This window comes from Schistocerca piceifrons, chromosome 9, assembly GCF_021461385.2.
Source record: "Schistocerca piceifrons isolate TAMUIC-IGC-003096 chromosome 9, iqSchPice1.1, whole genome shotgun sequence".
NCBI classification, from domain to species: Eukaryota; Metazoa; Arthropoda; class Insecta; order Orthoptera; family Acrididae; genus Schistocerca; species Schistocerca piceifrons.
This window is the reverse complement of record NC_060146.1, coordinates 80,839,608-80,856,214: the sequence shown is the minus strand read 5'-3', so window position 1 is coordinate 80,856,214 and position 16,607 is coordinate 80,839,608. Positions and strand designations below refer to the sequence as shown.

The window sequence follows — 16,607 nt, the reverse complement described above, 5'->3', positions numbered from 1 at the left end:
CCTCCTGTCGGTTGCTCAGGCGGGAAGAGGTGGCCCTCACACGTCTGCGGATTGGGCACTGTCCTGTGACGCATAGCTATTTATTACGGCGGGAGGATCCTCCGTTTTGTGCCACTTGTGGTGTGCACATCTCTGTCCGGCACATTTTAATCGACTGTATTTTATACCGTGATGCAAGGGCAGAAGCACAGGTTGTTGGGGATCTCCCTTGTATTTTAGCTGACGATGAGACGTGTGTGGCAAGGGTTTTTAAGTTTTGTGATGTGTCTGGACTCTGGCCTAAACTTTTAGGCTGGAGGTTTTAGTGTGTTGCAGAGTGGCTGACTCCTCCCTTTTTTCCTTGTGGTCAGCCAGCCACTTCCATCTGCTCCAATGTTTTAGCTCTCTCTACCATTTTCTTCCTGTATTGTCCACGTTTTACTGCTGACGCCCTGCATCATCCCACACTTCAGTGTGGGTGAGCCCATTTTTTCGATGATTGTTCCCCGTGTTCTCTGTTCCGTTTTATGTCCCTGTTCTGAGGTTTTCTTTTTTCTTGACACCCGTCTCACTATGATGCTGCACGGGCGCTGAAGACCTTGCTGTCGTGCGCCCACAAACACCTCTACTACTACTCTACTACTAATATCATTGTGTTACTATTGGAATCAGTCAGCTCACACAAGTACTGGAGAGTAAAAATTTGTGTGAATGTGAAATGGAATGATCATGTAGCCTCACATATAGGTAAAGCAACTGGCAGATTAGGTTCCGTGGTAGAATACTGGTTAAATGCAGAGTACAGAGGAGTATGTGCTGTTCTAAAGCTATTTTCATGAATAAAATTATGTCAACAATGTAATTGTTGTTACTATGACTGACATGCAGGAGTTTAAGTGATGTAAACACAGGGCTTCTGTAAATGATTTATTTATTTTTCAAAGTTATGCATTTTCCAAAGTATTTTTGTACAAATATTATTTATGCATGAGTAGAACCATAAACTCACCGAGTTTACATTGTGCCCAACAGTTGGTGTTAAAGAGAGCGGGGTCTTGACAAAATGACAACAGAATGAGAAAAGTGTTTTGATATGTTGAAATATGTAACATGTTTATACATTACAACAGTGCAGCCTACATTGAGAAGGAATTAAGGAAAAGAACCGCTATGAAACAGAGAGCTGTGTGTTGATATCAACAATATAGGGACACTTGTTTATCATTTAACCAAGTGTGACAGGTGCAACTGTGACCTGAGTGTTTGTGTGTAGTCAAAAAGAAAAAAAAAATCAATGCTTGACACAAGCCACAAACTTGGAAACTGCAGCGAACTGTGAGGAAGATTTTGCGGTGGCTGTTACATTTCAGACAGCACCGTCTATGCTTGTACAACAGTTAAAAATGAAAGATTGTGGTCAGTACTTTCAATTTTGCATCACAATGCTGAAAGCTTCTGAGGATCAACAAGCCACCTCCAAGGTGATATTCGGCAAAACAACTGTCCATTTTTCTGCAAAAGTTAATCGCCACAATGTGATTGTGTCTGGCACTGAACATCCTCGTGAAATTCTGGCTCATGAATGAGACTCGCCAGAGGTTAGTGTTTAGTGCACAGTGCACAGACAACGCTGTATGGGCTGTTTTTCTTCTGCCAGAAGACCATGATGAGTATCTCTTACATTTGTATGTCTCAGTTGTGATTGTGTCCAAAACTGACTGCTGATTCCAAGAATTTCAACTTCCAATAAGGTGAGATGTCCCCTCATTGGAGCCTTGAAGTTCATCACTACATGAGTGAAGAACTTCCCCCATCAATGTATTGAATATAGAGTGGTGAAGATAATGTGACTGTTTCCTTGGCTCCCCAGTACGCCGGATCTAACACCATGTGACTTTTTACTTGGGAGTTCGTAAATGACGTTATATACATACTTCCAATTGTTTTGGTTCACCAATCAATTTTAACACAGGATTTTGACATGCAAAAAGTGTAATCCTTGAGTAATACAGCTGCTTCTTCATCTCTCTGCAGGGAAGGAGTGACAGTGAAGCGGCCAGGGAAACCTGGCAGGTGTGTGGTCAACGTCGGGCTGCAGCGAGACGTGATTGCCGACCGCGCACTCGTGCCTGGCCTCAGAGTTACCGTGCGCCTCCTGCCGCCGTCCCACAAGGAGGCGAAGCGGACGCGAGCTGCCATTGTATCCCCAGTGACACCGCGCGCTGAGATGGGCGTCTACTGGGGGTACACTGTCAGAGTGGCATCTTCCCTGAGTGCCGTGTTCACACAGTGCCCCTTTGAGGGTGGTTACGACCTGACCATTGGGACCTCTGACAAGGGTACACCAGCTTCTCAGCTGAAAAGGAAACAACTGTCTGGGTAAGCAGCAGCTAGATACAAGAGCTGCCTTTTGAGAGCAGAACTGTGTGTCTCAAAGCGGAAAAACATATTTTAGAAGCAAATTGAGAACTTTAGTTTTATTTGGTCTACTCTGTTGCACGTGGAGTAGATGACTGCATTATACAATATGTGTGAGGAAAGTAATGAGACTGGCAACATGGTGAGTGATGTAGCAACACTTTGTTGTTCTGCTTATGCAGACTAGTGTGTTCATCCCTTCCAGATGCTCAGTCCAAGTTTCAGGTTCCTACAGCCAACACATGATTTTTGAGAGCTCCATCAGTGAAGTTGTTGTTGTTGTTGTTGTTGTTGTTGTTGTGTGTTACAAAAATGGAACAGTGGAATTTATAGCAATGTTATGTCATCAAGTTTTGAATCAAACTAGGGGAATCCGTGAGTGCGATCTTTGAAAAGTCAAAACAGGCCCATGGGGAACATTCCTTATCAAGTGCATAAGCCATTTCTGGAAGGCTGAGAACACACTGAAGATGCACCTTGCTCAGGGAGACCTTGAACTTAAAAAACCAATGAAAACATTGAACAAGTGCATGCTCTTGAGAGATCAGACCGACGTTTAACAATAAGGAAGATGTTTGGCCTTGTAATCAAAGTTTTGCACTTGCGATAGGTTTGTGCTAAAAGGGTACTGAGAAACCTCACAACTGAGCAGAACAACAATCAAAGAAACGTGTGCATTGATCTTGAGAGGATTGCCAAGAATCCCAAATGGTTCAGTTGTGTGATTACAGATGATGAATTCTGGATTTTTGAGTACAATCCTGAGACAAAGTAAGGAATGGCACACTGAGACATCTTGACCGAAAAAAAGCTCGAATAAGCAAATCAAAATGATGCCCATTTGCTTTTTGGACAGTTGGGGTTTAGTGCATAAAGAATTTGTTCCTTCGAGACCAACTGTCCCCAAGTGTTCTACAAATTTGTCCTTGAAAGGCTCAGGAAAAGGATGAATTGAGTGAGATTGGGCATTGCAGACAAGTGGATGCTGCACCATGTCACACAGTGACTTCAGTCACGGGATTTTTGACCTCAAAAGCATTTGTTTTGTTCCACAGCCCCCTATTTACCTAATCTGAGTCCTTGTGACTTTTTTCCTTTCCCGAAATTGAAAAATTTCTTAAAAGAACAGCATTTTGTGACTCTGGAGAACACTCAAAAGAATGTGACTGACCATGTTGAAGGCCTACCAGGTGAAGCTCTTCAGTGCTGCTGCCAAGACTGGGAACGATGACTCTACAGGTGTACAGCTGGTGAAGGGACTACTTTTAAGGGGACAATATTGTTGTTTGAAAAAAATAAGAAGTTTGTTGGATAAAAAAATCAGTCTCATTACTTTTCTCACATGCCTTGTAAGCATCACACATTTCACATGTGTACTGCATAATGCCTAAACCCTACCACCTCTCGGGAAGTAACCAATAATAGATAGACGCCTAGTGTCACCAGGAAGAGTCAGTGAATATTTTGACTCTAAAGTTGCTCCTTATGACTTCTGAGCAGTTGATGCAAAGACTCTGTAAAAGCCTGAATAAGTGGAAGCTACTGCTGTGTTTCACTTCTGAATCTCCCCCTGTTGGATGACGTGACAATGAAGCTGTGGACTCTATGGGTCTCCATCTTATAGGCAGTCAACCTCATTCTCATCTTATAGATGGTCAGTGTCGTTGCCATTTTACTGACCAAGGTGGTGCAGTGGTTTGCACACTGGGCTCACATTAAGGAGGATGAAAGTTAAAATCCTTATTCAAATATTCTGATTCAGGTTTTCTGTCATTTCCCTAAATTGCTCCAGGCAAATTTCTGTGTGGTTCCTTTGGATGGGTACAGCTGATTTCCCTCCCGAGCCTTGAAGCAATCTGAGCTTATGCTCGATCTCTAATAAGCCTGTTGTTGACAGAACATTAAATCCTAATCCTCTCTTCTTCATTCCTATTTTCCCTCTGGGATCCACCTGTATACCTCCTGTGGTCAGCTATTGTCGTACATTCATTCTAAATGCCACACCATAATATCTTCCATTATCTTGTCTTCTACTTCCATCATTTTTCTGATTGCTTCATTTCTGATGATGTGGTTAGTTAAATCCTAAGACTCCAGCATTCTGTGTCTTCAGTAATCCATTTCCATGGATACTATCTAATCTTTCTGTCTTTCTCATTTTCCAAACTTCTGACCCACATTGCTATATTTTTTCTACTATTGTTTTACATATAATCTTCTTAGTGAGTATAATTGTCAAATGACACATTTTCCCTTACTGGTCTTATTGGGTCAATCCATATGAAGTGGTCCAGTGATGGTTGCTTGACCATGTTTAAATATTTTAATTTTTTTATATGTGATTGCCCTATATTTTAGAAGTTCAAAACAGTTTTCTAAAATAATTTATCTTACACCTTTACTGGATGGCGGCCATTTTTATTTGTAGGCGTGTGACGATTTTTCAGTCTGTAGGCATAATGAAAATTTTAATATCTCTGCACTGGGTTAAGTTACAACATTGCAGTTGACATGATCGTTTTTGGAAAAGTGTCCTCTACAACATTGTCTATTACACAAAATACCCTAAATTCAAAAATAACTAGTCAAAATGACCTCCAAAGTTTGGTATCCAAATTTTCAAAAATCCACTTTTTAGGCCGAGAAAAATTACAAACAAGGAGTGATTTATGAGAGTCTATTTTTCACCTATAGTTAGATATTGTACACTACTAGCCTCTTGTAGAGCAAGAACACTTTCAGATGTTTCCTTAATTTTTTATGAATTTTTGAAATTTGAAAATTTTCATTTTTTGTAGAGTTATCTCGGGTGGGACTGAATGTAAAAATATGATTTTTTGCACAGTTTGTACATCTATATGATAGCAACGACTGTTAAAATTTCAGCATAGATATCTGACTGTGAACAAAGATAAGAATTTTTGAAAATGCGGAGATAATTCACATTACTCTACAACTGATCTTATAGCTGTTGCCTATTGAAATGGTTTATTGTTTCATTGTAATAAAATTTAGTTGTGACATATATTTAGTTAACACTATCACCCAATATTCATTTAGTTTACTTATTTTTAATAATGCAATATTAAACAATAGGATCTTTCGCTTTTGTTGTATGGTAATAAAAATGCCCATTTACGTTTAGGTTTATTGTCAATAAAGAAGTACGTTATTGCTGGGTGTGGCATTGTAGAAGTACATTATTGCTGCGTGTGGGATTTTTGTAGTCAGTCTGTTCTGAAACCTCTGTTAGAGTGGATGTGCATACTTCATCGAGAGTGTAGAATGTGTTATGTGCTTTGTTCTGTGTGTAATGTGTAATTAATTTTGAGAGATTAAATGGAATGCAGTAACATGGATGAACAGTGCTCTGTTGGACAGATAGCAAGTGAAGTGTGTCAGAAAACAGTTTATGGTTCAGTTTCAAAAAACTTGAAAAATGTCATTGACTTTGATGAAGTTAGACAAACTTTGTTTAAATTTCGAGTAAGTTCTTCTGTAACATCAGTGTGTGAGTATCATGAGAAGAAATATATTCTGAAGTACAACCACATTTTTGGAAGAAAGTGCTGTGATCCACTTAAAGTTCACAAGAAGGCTATTACTAAAGGTTTGAGGGAAATAAAACTTGAACATTTGTCCTTGTTATGTGAGAGTGAAACAGCTTCCCAAGTGAAACGCAATGTGATTCCTGGTAATACCCTGTGCCCAAATTGTTACTCAAAAATATTTGTTGTGAATCCAGAACCAGAATCATGTAACCTTGTTAATGACATTTATATTCCTAATGAGAAAGCTGTTAGCGTATTGGATTTTGCTTGTTCTAAGTTAGACGTATCTCCTGCTTCGAAAATAATAAAATTAAATAGCAGAAAAAGAAAAGTAGCTATTGAAAATACGGTACAACAAATTTCAGACAAAGTTAGAAAAGACTTGGAATTATGCTTTAATAATAAAGATACCAACATTATTTCTAAAGAAGAAGAAAACCTACCACCAGCATCATCTGACACTGAATATTTGAGATTAATAGAGAAATTAAAAATTAAATGTTTAGTGACATCTAAAGAGGAAAAAGTTAAAATTTTAAGTCTGCTCCCTGACTCGTGGGCAAGAGAAAAAATAGTTCATGAATTCAACGTTTCTCATCGTTTGGTTAAACTAGCCCGAAAATTAGTGAAAGAGCAAGGTATTCTTCCAACTTTAGGAAAGAAGAAAGGAGTAGGTATAAGTGAAGAAACAATTAAAAAGATCCAGCAGTTTTGTGATCATGAAAACAATAGAATGTACTCAGGTTGCAAAGATAGCAGAAGAGTTGTTATAAATGAAGCTAAAGTAACGAAGCAGAAACAACTAGTGCTGTCAAATTTAAATGAACTTCATCTTGTCACCTGAGGCTCCAGGTGACAAGATGAAGTTTAGCTGGTGACAAGGTGAAGTTTAGCTGGTCCGTCTCAACTTTTTAGGGTAATTCCCTTTACATTTATGTATAGTTGCAATCCAGAGACGACGTCATCCTTGTCCATGTATGGTATGCACATGGGCATATTAGTAGCTATCTGTTATTTCTTTTTAACTCTTCCTTGTGAAGAACATGCCATTTTCCCGTGTCAAGGGTCCCTAAAAAAATTTCCAAGGTGTCTTCTCAGCTCAGGGATGTTTTGTCGTATCTATTTTAACAATAGCCTTTGTAACTTACCGAACAAAAGCATTGGCATGTTGATACACACACACACACACACACACACACACACACACACACACACACACACACACACAAACACAAACACACACAATTCAAGCTTTCGCAACCAATGGTTGCTTCATCAGGAAAGAGGGAAGGAGAGGGAAAGACGAAAGGATGTGGGTTTATAGCCTTTGATATAAGATGCAATGATTCTCTTTTGTAGCACATAGTGAAATTGACCTCTGTCGGTCCATAGCGTATAAGGGCGATGAAAGGGCGTTGCACGTCCGTTCCAGTTGCACGTAAAACACAATTTGGCCTATACTGGTCGATTGCTATTACATGGCGATGAAGTGGCGTTGTTCATCCACTCGTGGGTTATTTTTGGTAATAAGATACAAAATTAATCTTGATAATATTCTTCATTCAGTGCATACCAGCAGTAAGAAGTATATCTACGTCAACTGATAAAAACACCTACTCGACCATATGTCTACAGGTTATCCAAAATTATTGCATTTTAGCATTTACATACTACAGTTTCGCTGTTTTATGTCATATTTCATTAATAACGATGGTTGTGTTATGCAGCATTCATTGTGAAAGGGCTGATATATTTTAGTAGTGTAAGTTGGAGTAGTGTGTTCGCACTCATATAAATCCATGCATAGTTTATTAATATAATGGAAGGAAACATTCCACGTGGGAAAAATTATATATAAATACAAAGATGAGGTGACTTACCGAACAAAAACGCTGGCAGGTCGATAGACACACAAACAAACACAAACATACACACAAAATTCAAGCTTTCGCAACAAATTGTTGCCTCATCAGGAAAGAGGGAAGGAGAGGGGAAGACGAAAGGAAGTGGGTTTTAAAGGAGAGGGTAAGGAGTCATTCCAATCCCGGGAGCGGAAAGACTTACCTTAGGGGGAAAAAAGGACAGGTATACACTCGCACACACGCACATATCCATCCACACATACAGACACAAGCAGACATATTTAAATATGTCTGCTTGTGTCTGTATGTGTGGATGGATATGTGCGTGTGTGCGAGTGTATACCTGTCCTTTTTTCCCCCTAAGGTAAGTCTTTCCGCTCCCGGGATTGGAATGACTCCTTACCCTCTCCTTTAAAACCCACTTCCTTTCGTCTTCCCCTCTCCTTCCCTCTTTCCTGATGAGGCAACAATTTGTTGCGAAAGCTTGAATTTTGTGTGTATGTTTGTGTTTGTTTGTGTGTCTATCGACCTGCCAGCGTTTTTGTTCGGTAAGTCACCTCATCTTTGTATTTATATATAATTTTTCCATGCATAGTTTGTTACATTTTAGTCAAAACCTGGTGCAGAGGCTTTATATTTCAGAGTTTCAACATTTCTATAAGTTTTTTGTTTCAACATATAACTACGTTGGTTTTTTATCTTTGACAGTCTTGGTCTCAGTTAGACATGCTCAATGTTCCCCACCATGTTGATATGCAGTACGTCATCTAGGTCTACTTAGTTTCATGTGAGCTCCCGAGGTCCACCGCACGGCGTCCATGGAAACGAGGTGCTCCCCAGAGCTTAAGTTAAGTCTTGATGGTGACTTAGTACCTATGTACTGCATTTTTAAAATGTGACTATTCCTGTTCAGGCTGTTTTGTTTTATTTCTAGACCATGCCATCATAGACATATTACAGAATCAGATTTATCTTCTGAGGAAGGCTCAATTACTTGGGCTGAAACCTAGATAAAGGTTGGTTTCATTACCGCAATCGAGGCTGATAGTTTCTTATATACTGTGAACTATGGCTAGATGTTTCCATGAGTGCATCTCACAAGAAACTCTGAACAGTTTTTTTTCAATAAAATGTGAACATAAGTTGTTTTTTTGGCACTGATTTCTTTGACCCCATGGAGGCCACGTGTGCTCCATGCCCATCACTCGCCACCTTGTGCGGAAAATGACTGCACCCAACAGATAGCAGCACCAGGCTGTGGTCCTCATCACTGATAGCACAGGGCTGGTATAACTCCGATCTGCACAAACCATCAAAACTTCCCAAATGTGGCATGCTTCCCACGTACTAATACTTTAACCCATGAATATCTTTCAAAGGCCAATGGAAATTGAGGACATGGAATGTCTCATTCTACAAATAACATGCTACACCTCATAGTCAGCCATTAAAAAAGCAGACTGATAAGTTTGGAGCACTGCTTATGGTGTAGAACTGACACCACATGGTAATGTATCCCTCCACTGCAGACATTATATCGTGGCAGTGTGTGTACCAGGTGGTTATATGGAAATAACACAGGCTGCTTGATGAGGAGATGTGACAGAATGACAGAGGAGCCGTTGTATCTGGATTTGCCCTTGAATAGCATTGCCCAATTTGTTGCTGTATCAAGGTGGAATAGCCAATATGTCTACGAGGACTTGTGTATCACTCACAGCCATGTAACACGGTGTAAAACAGCCATAAAAGGATCCTAACTGATGTGGACTAGAGAGAAGTGCCACAGTTTGTCAACTATAATCACTTTCAAAGCTGACAGGAATTGCTGTTGTTTGTGAATGCAGGCCCATCTCAATTTGACCAGTCTCCGAGAAAACATTGGAAAAGAGAACTGTTGTTGTTGTGGTCTTCTGTCCAAAGATGTTTGATGCAGCTCTCCATGCTGCTCTAGCCTGTGCTAGCCTCTTCATCTCTGAATAACTACTGCAACTTACAACCTTCTGAAGCTGCCTTACTGTGTTTACCTCATGATCTCCCTTTACAATTTGTATCCCCCACACTTCCCTCCAGTACGAAGTTGGTGATTCCTTGATGTCTCAAAGTGTTTCATATCAGCCAATCACTTCTAGTCAGGTTATGCCAAAAATTTCTTTTTTCCCTAATTCTAATCTGTACCTCCTTGTTAGTCATGTGATCTACCATCTAAACTTCAGCAGTTTTTTGTAGCACCATATTTCAAAAGCCTCTTTCTCTTCTTGTCCAAACAGTTTATTGTCCATGTTTCAGTTCCAAACATGGCAACACTCCAGACAAATAGCTTCAGAAAAAACTTCCTAACACTTAAGTCCATATTCAGTATCAACAAATTTCTTTTCTTCAGAAAAGCTTTACTGGCCATTGCCAATTTCCATTTTATATCATCTCTAATTTGGCCATCATCAGTTATTTTGCTGCCTAAATAACAAATCTCATTTACTATTTTCAGTGCCTCATTTCCTAATCTAATTCCCGCAGCCTAATCTGATTTAATTTGACTACATTCCATTTTGCTTTAGTTAATGTTCATCTTATATCCTCCTTTCAAGGCACTCCATTCCACTCAACAACTCTTCCAAGTCCTTTGCTTTCTTTGACAAAATTACAATGTCACTGACAAACCACAAAGTTTGTATTTCTTCTCCCATAACATTAATTTCTACCCCAAAATATTTTTTGATTTCCTTTACTCCTTGCTTGGTGTACAGACTAAATAACATTGGGGAAAGGCTAAAACCCTGTCTTACTCCGTTGTTAGCCACTGTGCTTCCCGTTCATGCCCCTCAACTCTTATAACTACTGTCTAGTTTCTATAAAAGTTGCAAAATAGCCTGAGAGGACAGACGTGTTGTACACTCAGCTGTGCTGGATCATACAGCTGTGCCGCATACCTTAGCACAGACAGCGTGACAATGTCTAGAGCACTACAAACTCTCAGCACTGGAAAAAGAGCTGAGATAAGAGTGGTGTGCCTATTGACACCATCGGACACAGGAGGACTGCATATAGCCTTTTCAGACTAAGCCCAGTTCTATATATAGCATATCTTCTGGAGGCGCTGAGGTAAACAAACATTGTCCTGCATTTCGGCCCACATGGGCCAATCAGGACCGAGTGATGGCCATTTCATCTCCTGCCATTCACATTATTTGTACACAGTACAGAGGAACGTGGGGTCAGCAAACCACTCTTCGAGCCGTTGTCGGCTTTCTCGACCTCAAAGCCTCTACTGCTCGGTCAAGTAGCTCCTCAGTTGGCATCATGATGCTGAGTGCAGCACATTCCAGTCCTTCCAACGAGGTAAAATCCTGGCAGTACCGAAAAGAGAACCTGGCTCAGCAGCCAGATGTGCTGACCACTGAGCTATGGAGGTGGATGGGATGAAAGTTCCCAGATTTCATTTGTCACAGTCATATGGACCCAGCATTTGCTACAGTGTGGTGCTGTTGGCAGGTTGCATACACTTCAGGAAATCTGGAAAAAATGCAGGAATTTTATCCATCCGAGGAAAGACGGGGAATTTTTTTAGAATTCCGAGAATTTTTCATTGTTCTATTTTTCAGTTAAATTTTTGTAATTTTGACTAATAATAACTGATACTCTAGCAAAGAATTTTACATTAGCGTGCTACTGCAGAATAATAATGTTGCAATAAAACATAAACGAGAGAATAACACCAGAATAAAACTACAGTTGCAAAGAAAATGCGCCACTTAAACAACGAAACACAGTGTTCACTCAACAGTCTGCTGACAGCAAAATGTGACAAAGGCCTTAAGATGAAGACTGTGCAATACTTTGTAACAACATACTGTTTTCAATGAGCATGACGTTACAACTGTTTACATTTCTAACAGGTTGTGAGAAAATATTGCAAATGCTGGGTTGAGAAGCATTACTTTCAAAGGAAGTTTTCTGTTATGCAGCATGAATTATGTTATGTGTGAGAATATGCTGTGAATTTCTTAAATTGCAGAGCATTTGACTCTTTCAAAACATAACTCTTTGAGGACGAGCCACTTGGAAAAATTTTAGGCCCAGAAGACCAGCCGTTTATGCCATTATTTAAAATTGTACTGACACATTTTTATTTGATATATCTGAAAGGATAATGCACCAAAGAAGACCAGTATTATATGTGAAACCTTAGCTTTTTGTGTAGCTGTACTGTATGAATATTAATTTAAACTATTAGCTTCTATTTATGTGTTTGCATTTCTTAACAGCAATGTTGCTATTGGCTGACTGTATCACCTGTCCTGTGCTCTGAACATCTGCTGTCACTTGTTGATGAGATCACATGATGTGAGCCATGATTGGCTGACAGAAGAATATTGCACAGTGCATTCTCAATTTCAGTGTTTTGAAAGCTACCATGCTGTATTTGGTGGAATTCAGATTTACACTTTTGTAATATGAAAATATGCAGCATACATGTTGTCGTGGATCACAGATCTTCTCAGAAAGCACCTTTTTTGGATTATTTCCTAAATTGTCTGGAAGTTCTATGCTGGTGTACAAAACCTTTACCATTCAAAGGATTGATAAGTTTTACAGCTCATTGTCAATTAACACAGAAAAGGTGTATTTTCAACAGGGGAAAAGTGTTATTTTTATCCAGGAAAAATTCGTTCCCTTACTGCCCCCTCCCGCTCCTCCCCCCCTCCCCTGCGTAACCATCCTATATTGGGCACACAACACAGACACCTCTCGTTCTCTTAGTCTAGACAGCAGAGCTCACTTTTCAGACTAGTTAAGGCAGGTGGCTGTGTCATATCTTCATGGTTTCTATGACGTTCTATTTCAGCAGGGTAACATGACACGGCACACTGTGTATGCTGTGCTGGCCTACCTTGAACAGGGTATGTTCCACTGTTGCCCTTGCCAGCATTCTGTACAGATCTGTCACCCACTGAAAACTTCTGGTCATGGATTGACGAGAGTTTTCTCACCACCACTTCCTCGCCGCTATGATCGGTAACCTTTGGCATAGTATTCAAGCAGCATAGAATGATGTAACCCGATATCTGTCATCCGAACTCAGTTCAGCTTGGTGCCTATCTGGGTTAGAGCTGTTGTTACTGCTAGAAGTAGCAGATCTGTGTACTAACTTTGGCATCCTTTATACCCCTAAATCACCTACAAATTAACCATTTTATCTTCATGCTATGATATGTATTTACAGTAAATAAAATTTCATTGCAATTTTGACGACCAGTAATGTATATAACAGTAATTTTCTCCCTTCCTTTTAATTGATTTTTATTTAGATGTTTTATTCTGATGAGTTATGTGCCTACTTTACAGGTACCGCCATGCACTTATAGTATTTGGTGGTCTCCAGGGGTTGGAGGCTGCTCTGGAAAATGACGAACAGTTGAATGTCGAGCAGCCCAGCCTTTTGTTTGACCACTATGTGAACACCTGCCCTTCCCAGGGCACCCGCACATTACGCACAGAAGAGGCATTGCTGATCTCACTGGCAGTGCTGCAGAAGAAACTGAAAACAAAGGCAGTGCCTGTGCAGAGTCAAGCTGGTGCAGCGGAAGAGGAAACAAATGAGGAGGAGGTACAGTTGCTATTTTAAACTCGAATGGAAATACGGAGCTAATTCTCACCTAAGGAATGAAAATCTAGACTGCAAGTAGAAAATATTGAAAACATATTATTGTAAAATTTGATGAAGAGTATATTCCAATTATCCAGTCATCATAATGACTGACTCGTGTAGCTAATACAGTTCTCCGTTTTCTTGAAATTTTATTCAGTTTGGACATCCATATCAGTGACAAAAGCTTATTGTGCATTTCGGAATGTAATATTTTCTCCTGGATGAGATTCATAAATTATGACATGCTGGTAGGCCATAGTAATCTGCTGTTAAAATATATTAACTGAATGAGCAGTTTAAGTCGATGAGCATTGTCTGGCCACACTTTACCAGACAGCATACATTTGTAAAGGAGTGGCAGAAGTATCATTTGTGTCATCCAGTTGTGATCTGCAGAGTACTGTACAGTGCTCAGTTTGCTTATTTCTGACATTTGACAGCTGAAACAGCAATGCAACACGCATACTCACATTGCCCTGTGCGCAATTACACAGGCCCGTTGAGAATTTTCAAAAGTCATGTGAACGTAAAAAGTCTTCCCTAAAGCATTCACAAACTCATTACATGTCATGAGGTCAGAGGAAGGCATACCTTGTCTACACCTACATACTTATTAGGCAAGCCGGCACACCCCAGTGTATCTTGTCTTAGCAGCCCTTAAACAACATCCATGTTGCTGACAACAGGACAGTTCTACAGTGAGTAATAAATGTCGTGCATACATCAGCTGGTGTGACGACTGTTTTGTGTACAACATACATTCATTTTGTCATTCAAAAATTCAACTACCATCTAGAATAGATGGCCTGATTGTGGTGTGTTATATAACCGAAACCAGTAAATTGGAGATGAACTTACAGCTGATTGCAAAAAAAGAAATCTTGCGATCAGGCCCTGGAAACCACGGGATAGTCAGCTGACCGCCATGTCATCCTCAGTCATTCATCCTCAGATGTGGTATGAGGTGAAGTGTTTCAGGTTGGCTTGGGCTGCATGGTGGTTTGTTATACTTGGCCTCGTACATCAAACTCTTAAAGAAGTTGCCACCTGACCACTCCGTGTATATACAATGAATGTTGTTTATTGAGTGCTCGGTCATTGTTAAGTATTATTAATCAGGGTCCAGCTAGTCTGTGCCCTGAACCAGTGTGCCTCCTTCTTCTAACTTGGCTCAGACTTCACCTCCGTACAGTCTGCTGATAAAGCTGCTGGGAATTAACTTCACATTCTCATTCACTCCACCACATAATTAAGAAATGAGATTCAGTTCACCTTCCTATATTATCTTCAAAATTACAACTCAGTACATGATAAATTAGGGCAGCTACCAACTCGTATACTACCTCTCTGGACTACTTACACAACAGATCTGATATTCAACTTGATAATTGATAGTTACAATAGACTTACTATCTTTGACATGCCGTGTTTTTAGATTTCATGGAGTTCTTTCTTCTGCACCGCTCGGTCCATGGAACTCCTGTCTCCACCTCAGCAGGTAGGGTCACTTGACTGCTACCCATTTCCGTACAGTCACTGGATCGTTAGCTCTGGTATCGGCACCTACAATTCAAAACACCTCCCAACAGGAGAGTGCTCACCACTTATCGACTATCGCAGTCACGAACATCTTTTCTCTGACATATTTATTTAAGGATGTGATACCTCTTATTCAAGGAATGGGATGTATTACTACATATCCCTCCACTAAGAGAAAAATAGTGTGACAACACATTCAGCTTTAATTATTATGTAAGAGTTACATAAATGGACACTAAAGGTTTGCTATGACTTTCAGAATTTTTTTATCAGTGCAGTAAGTGTTTCTGTGTGTTTGGTTTTACCATTAACACATATTTCATTATACCTCACCACAAAAATCTCTCTTTCTTGGAGAAGGTAAATGTTATCTGTAATTCTAGGACCAAACTTCAGAGTACTCTGAGATTACATGGTCTTTGGAAACAGGTAAATTACTTAACGTTAATAATTTTATTTAATCAGTCTGGAGGTAATGCTCCCTTACCCTTGAGCAAATAATAATACTTGTAAATATTTCTTAACATTGGCCTTCCACTGATTAAGTACGCTTTCCTCTGACTTCTTACCATGGCTAACATGATGTACCTCTCTTGCCATAAAGTGGTTGGGGTTCTCCCTTCCTTGGGTGCACCCGAACCTGGTATAAGTTCCCTTCTCTGGGGCAGCTTACCCATCAACCCCGACAAAGTGGTTGGGGTCCTTCCTTCCTAGGGTCCACCTGAACCTGGTGTAAGTTCCCATCTCTGGAGTAACTTAGCCATAAACTCCCATAATATGCATCACACAGCTTCTTTATTATTATTTTGAGTACTTCAGCACGACTCCCTTCTGTTTTCCTTTTTCACATCTCTAAATCCCTCACCAAACTCCTATAGCCTCCTGATTTTCTCCAGACAGTCCTCCTGCCTGATTGTTTTTCCTATCGCTGCTGTCCTCCAAAACCCTTTTCCTTCTGCATGTTAGCTTGTCACTCTTGGGTTATTACGACACTAACAAGATGCACGTTTAACAGGTGTCTGCTGCAAAAGTTTCCAGACAGATTTTTGCAGGCTAGCAGTAATTTACTTCAAAATATTACTGGAGTTGTAACAGAAGGCTTGTGGTTCGGCTTATAATTAGGGATCTCGTCAGTTGGATCATGATGTCATTATCAACTTCTGAACACTACTTTTTGTGAAAACACTGGAGTTTGGCAATCCTACGGGGCAGGGGGCTGCCTTTGCCCACAGCAGCAGGTTTCTGTGGGTGGCAAAAGCTTAAATTTTAATATGGTTCCAAAAGAGTGATTTGAACAAGACAATAAAAGTTTGGTAAGAATTGTGAGAATAGTTGGAAATACAAATCATTCATAATATCTAGTGTATTACTGGAAATTATGTAGATATTATGTACGAAACTGTAAAACAGATGACAAATGAAGCACGAGTTGGTCACCTTGGGTGCATCAAAATAGCAAAGCTTTCTAGTGACATATTGCCATCTCGATTTCTACCACACACCTACACAACACTTGAAATGTACCTATTTCAGCTTAAAAGCTCCTACAGAAGTGAAACATGTTACAATAAAGAAAGATAAATGTCAGCATATGATAGCCACAGTAGC

At 39.9% G+C, this 16,607-nt stretch overlaps 1 protein-coding gene across 2 annotated transcripts in view; it reads left to right on the top strand.

Moving 5' to 3' along the window:
* The window catches only part of LOC124717304 (putative methyltransferase C9orf114), a 49,059-nt gene that overhangs the window by 24,156 nt on the left and 8,296 nt on the right, over nucleotides 1–16,607 (top strand). For both annotated transcript variants that reach the window (XM_047244130.1, XM_047244131.1), the window contains exons 3-4: nucleotides 2,014–2,358; nucleotides 13,157–13,418. In XM_047244130.1, the coding sequence (XP_047100086.1) occupies nucleotides 2,014–2,358; nucleotides 13,157–13,418 (607 nt within the window). The remainder of the gene's footprint in view (nucleotides 1–2,013; nucleotides 2,359–13,156; nucleotides 13,419–16,607) is intronic.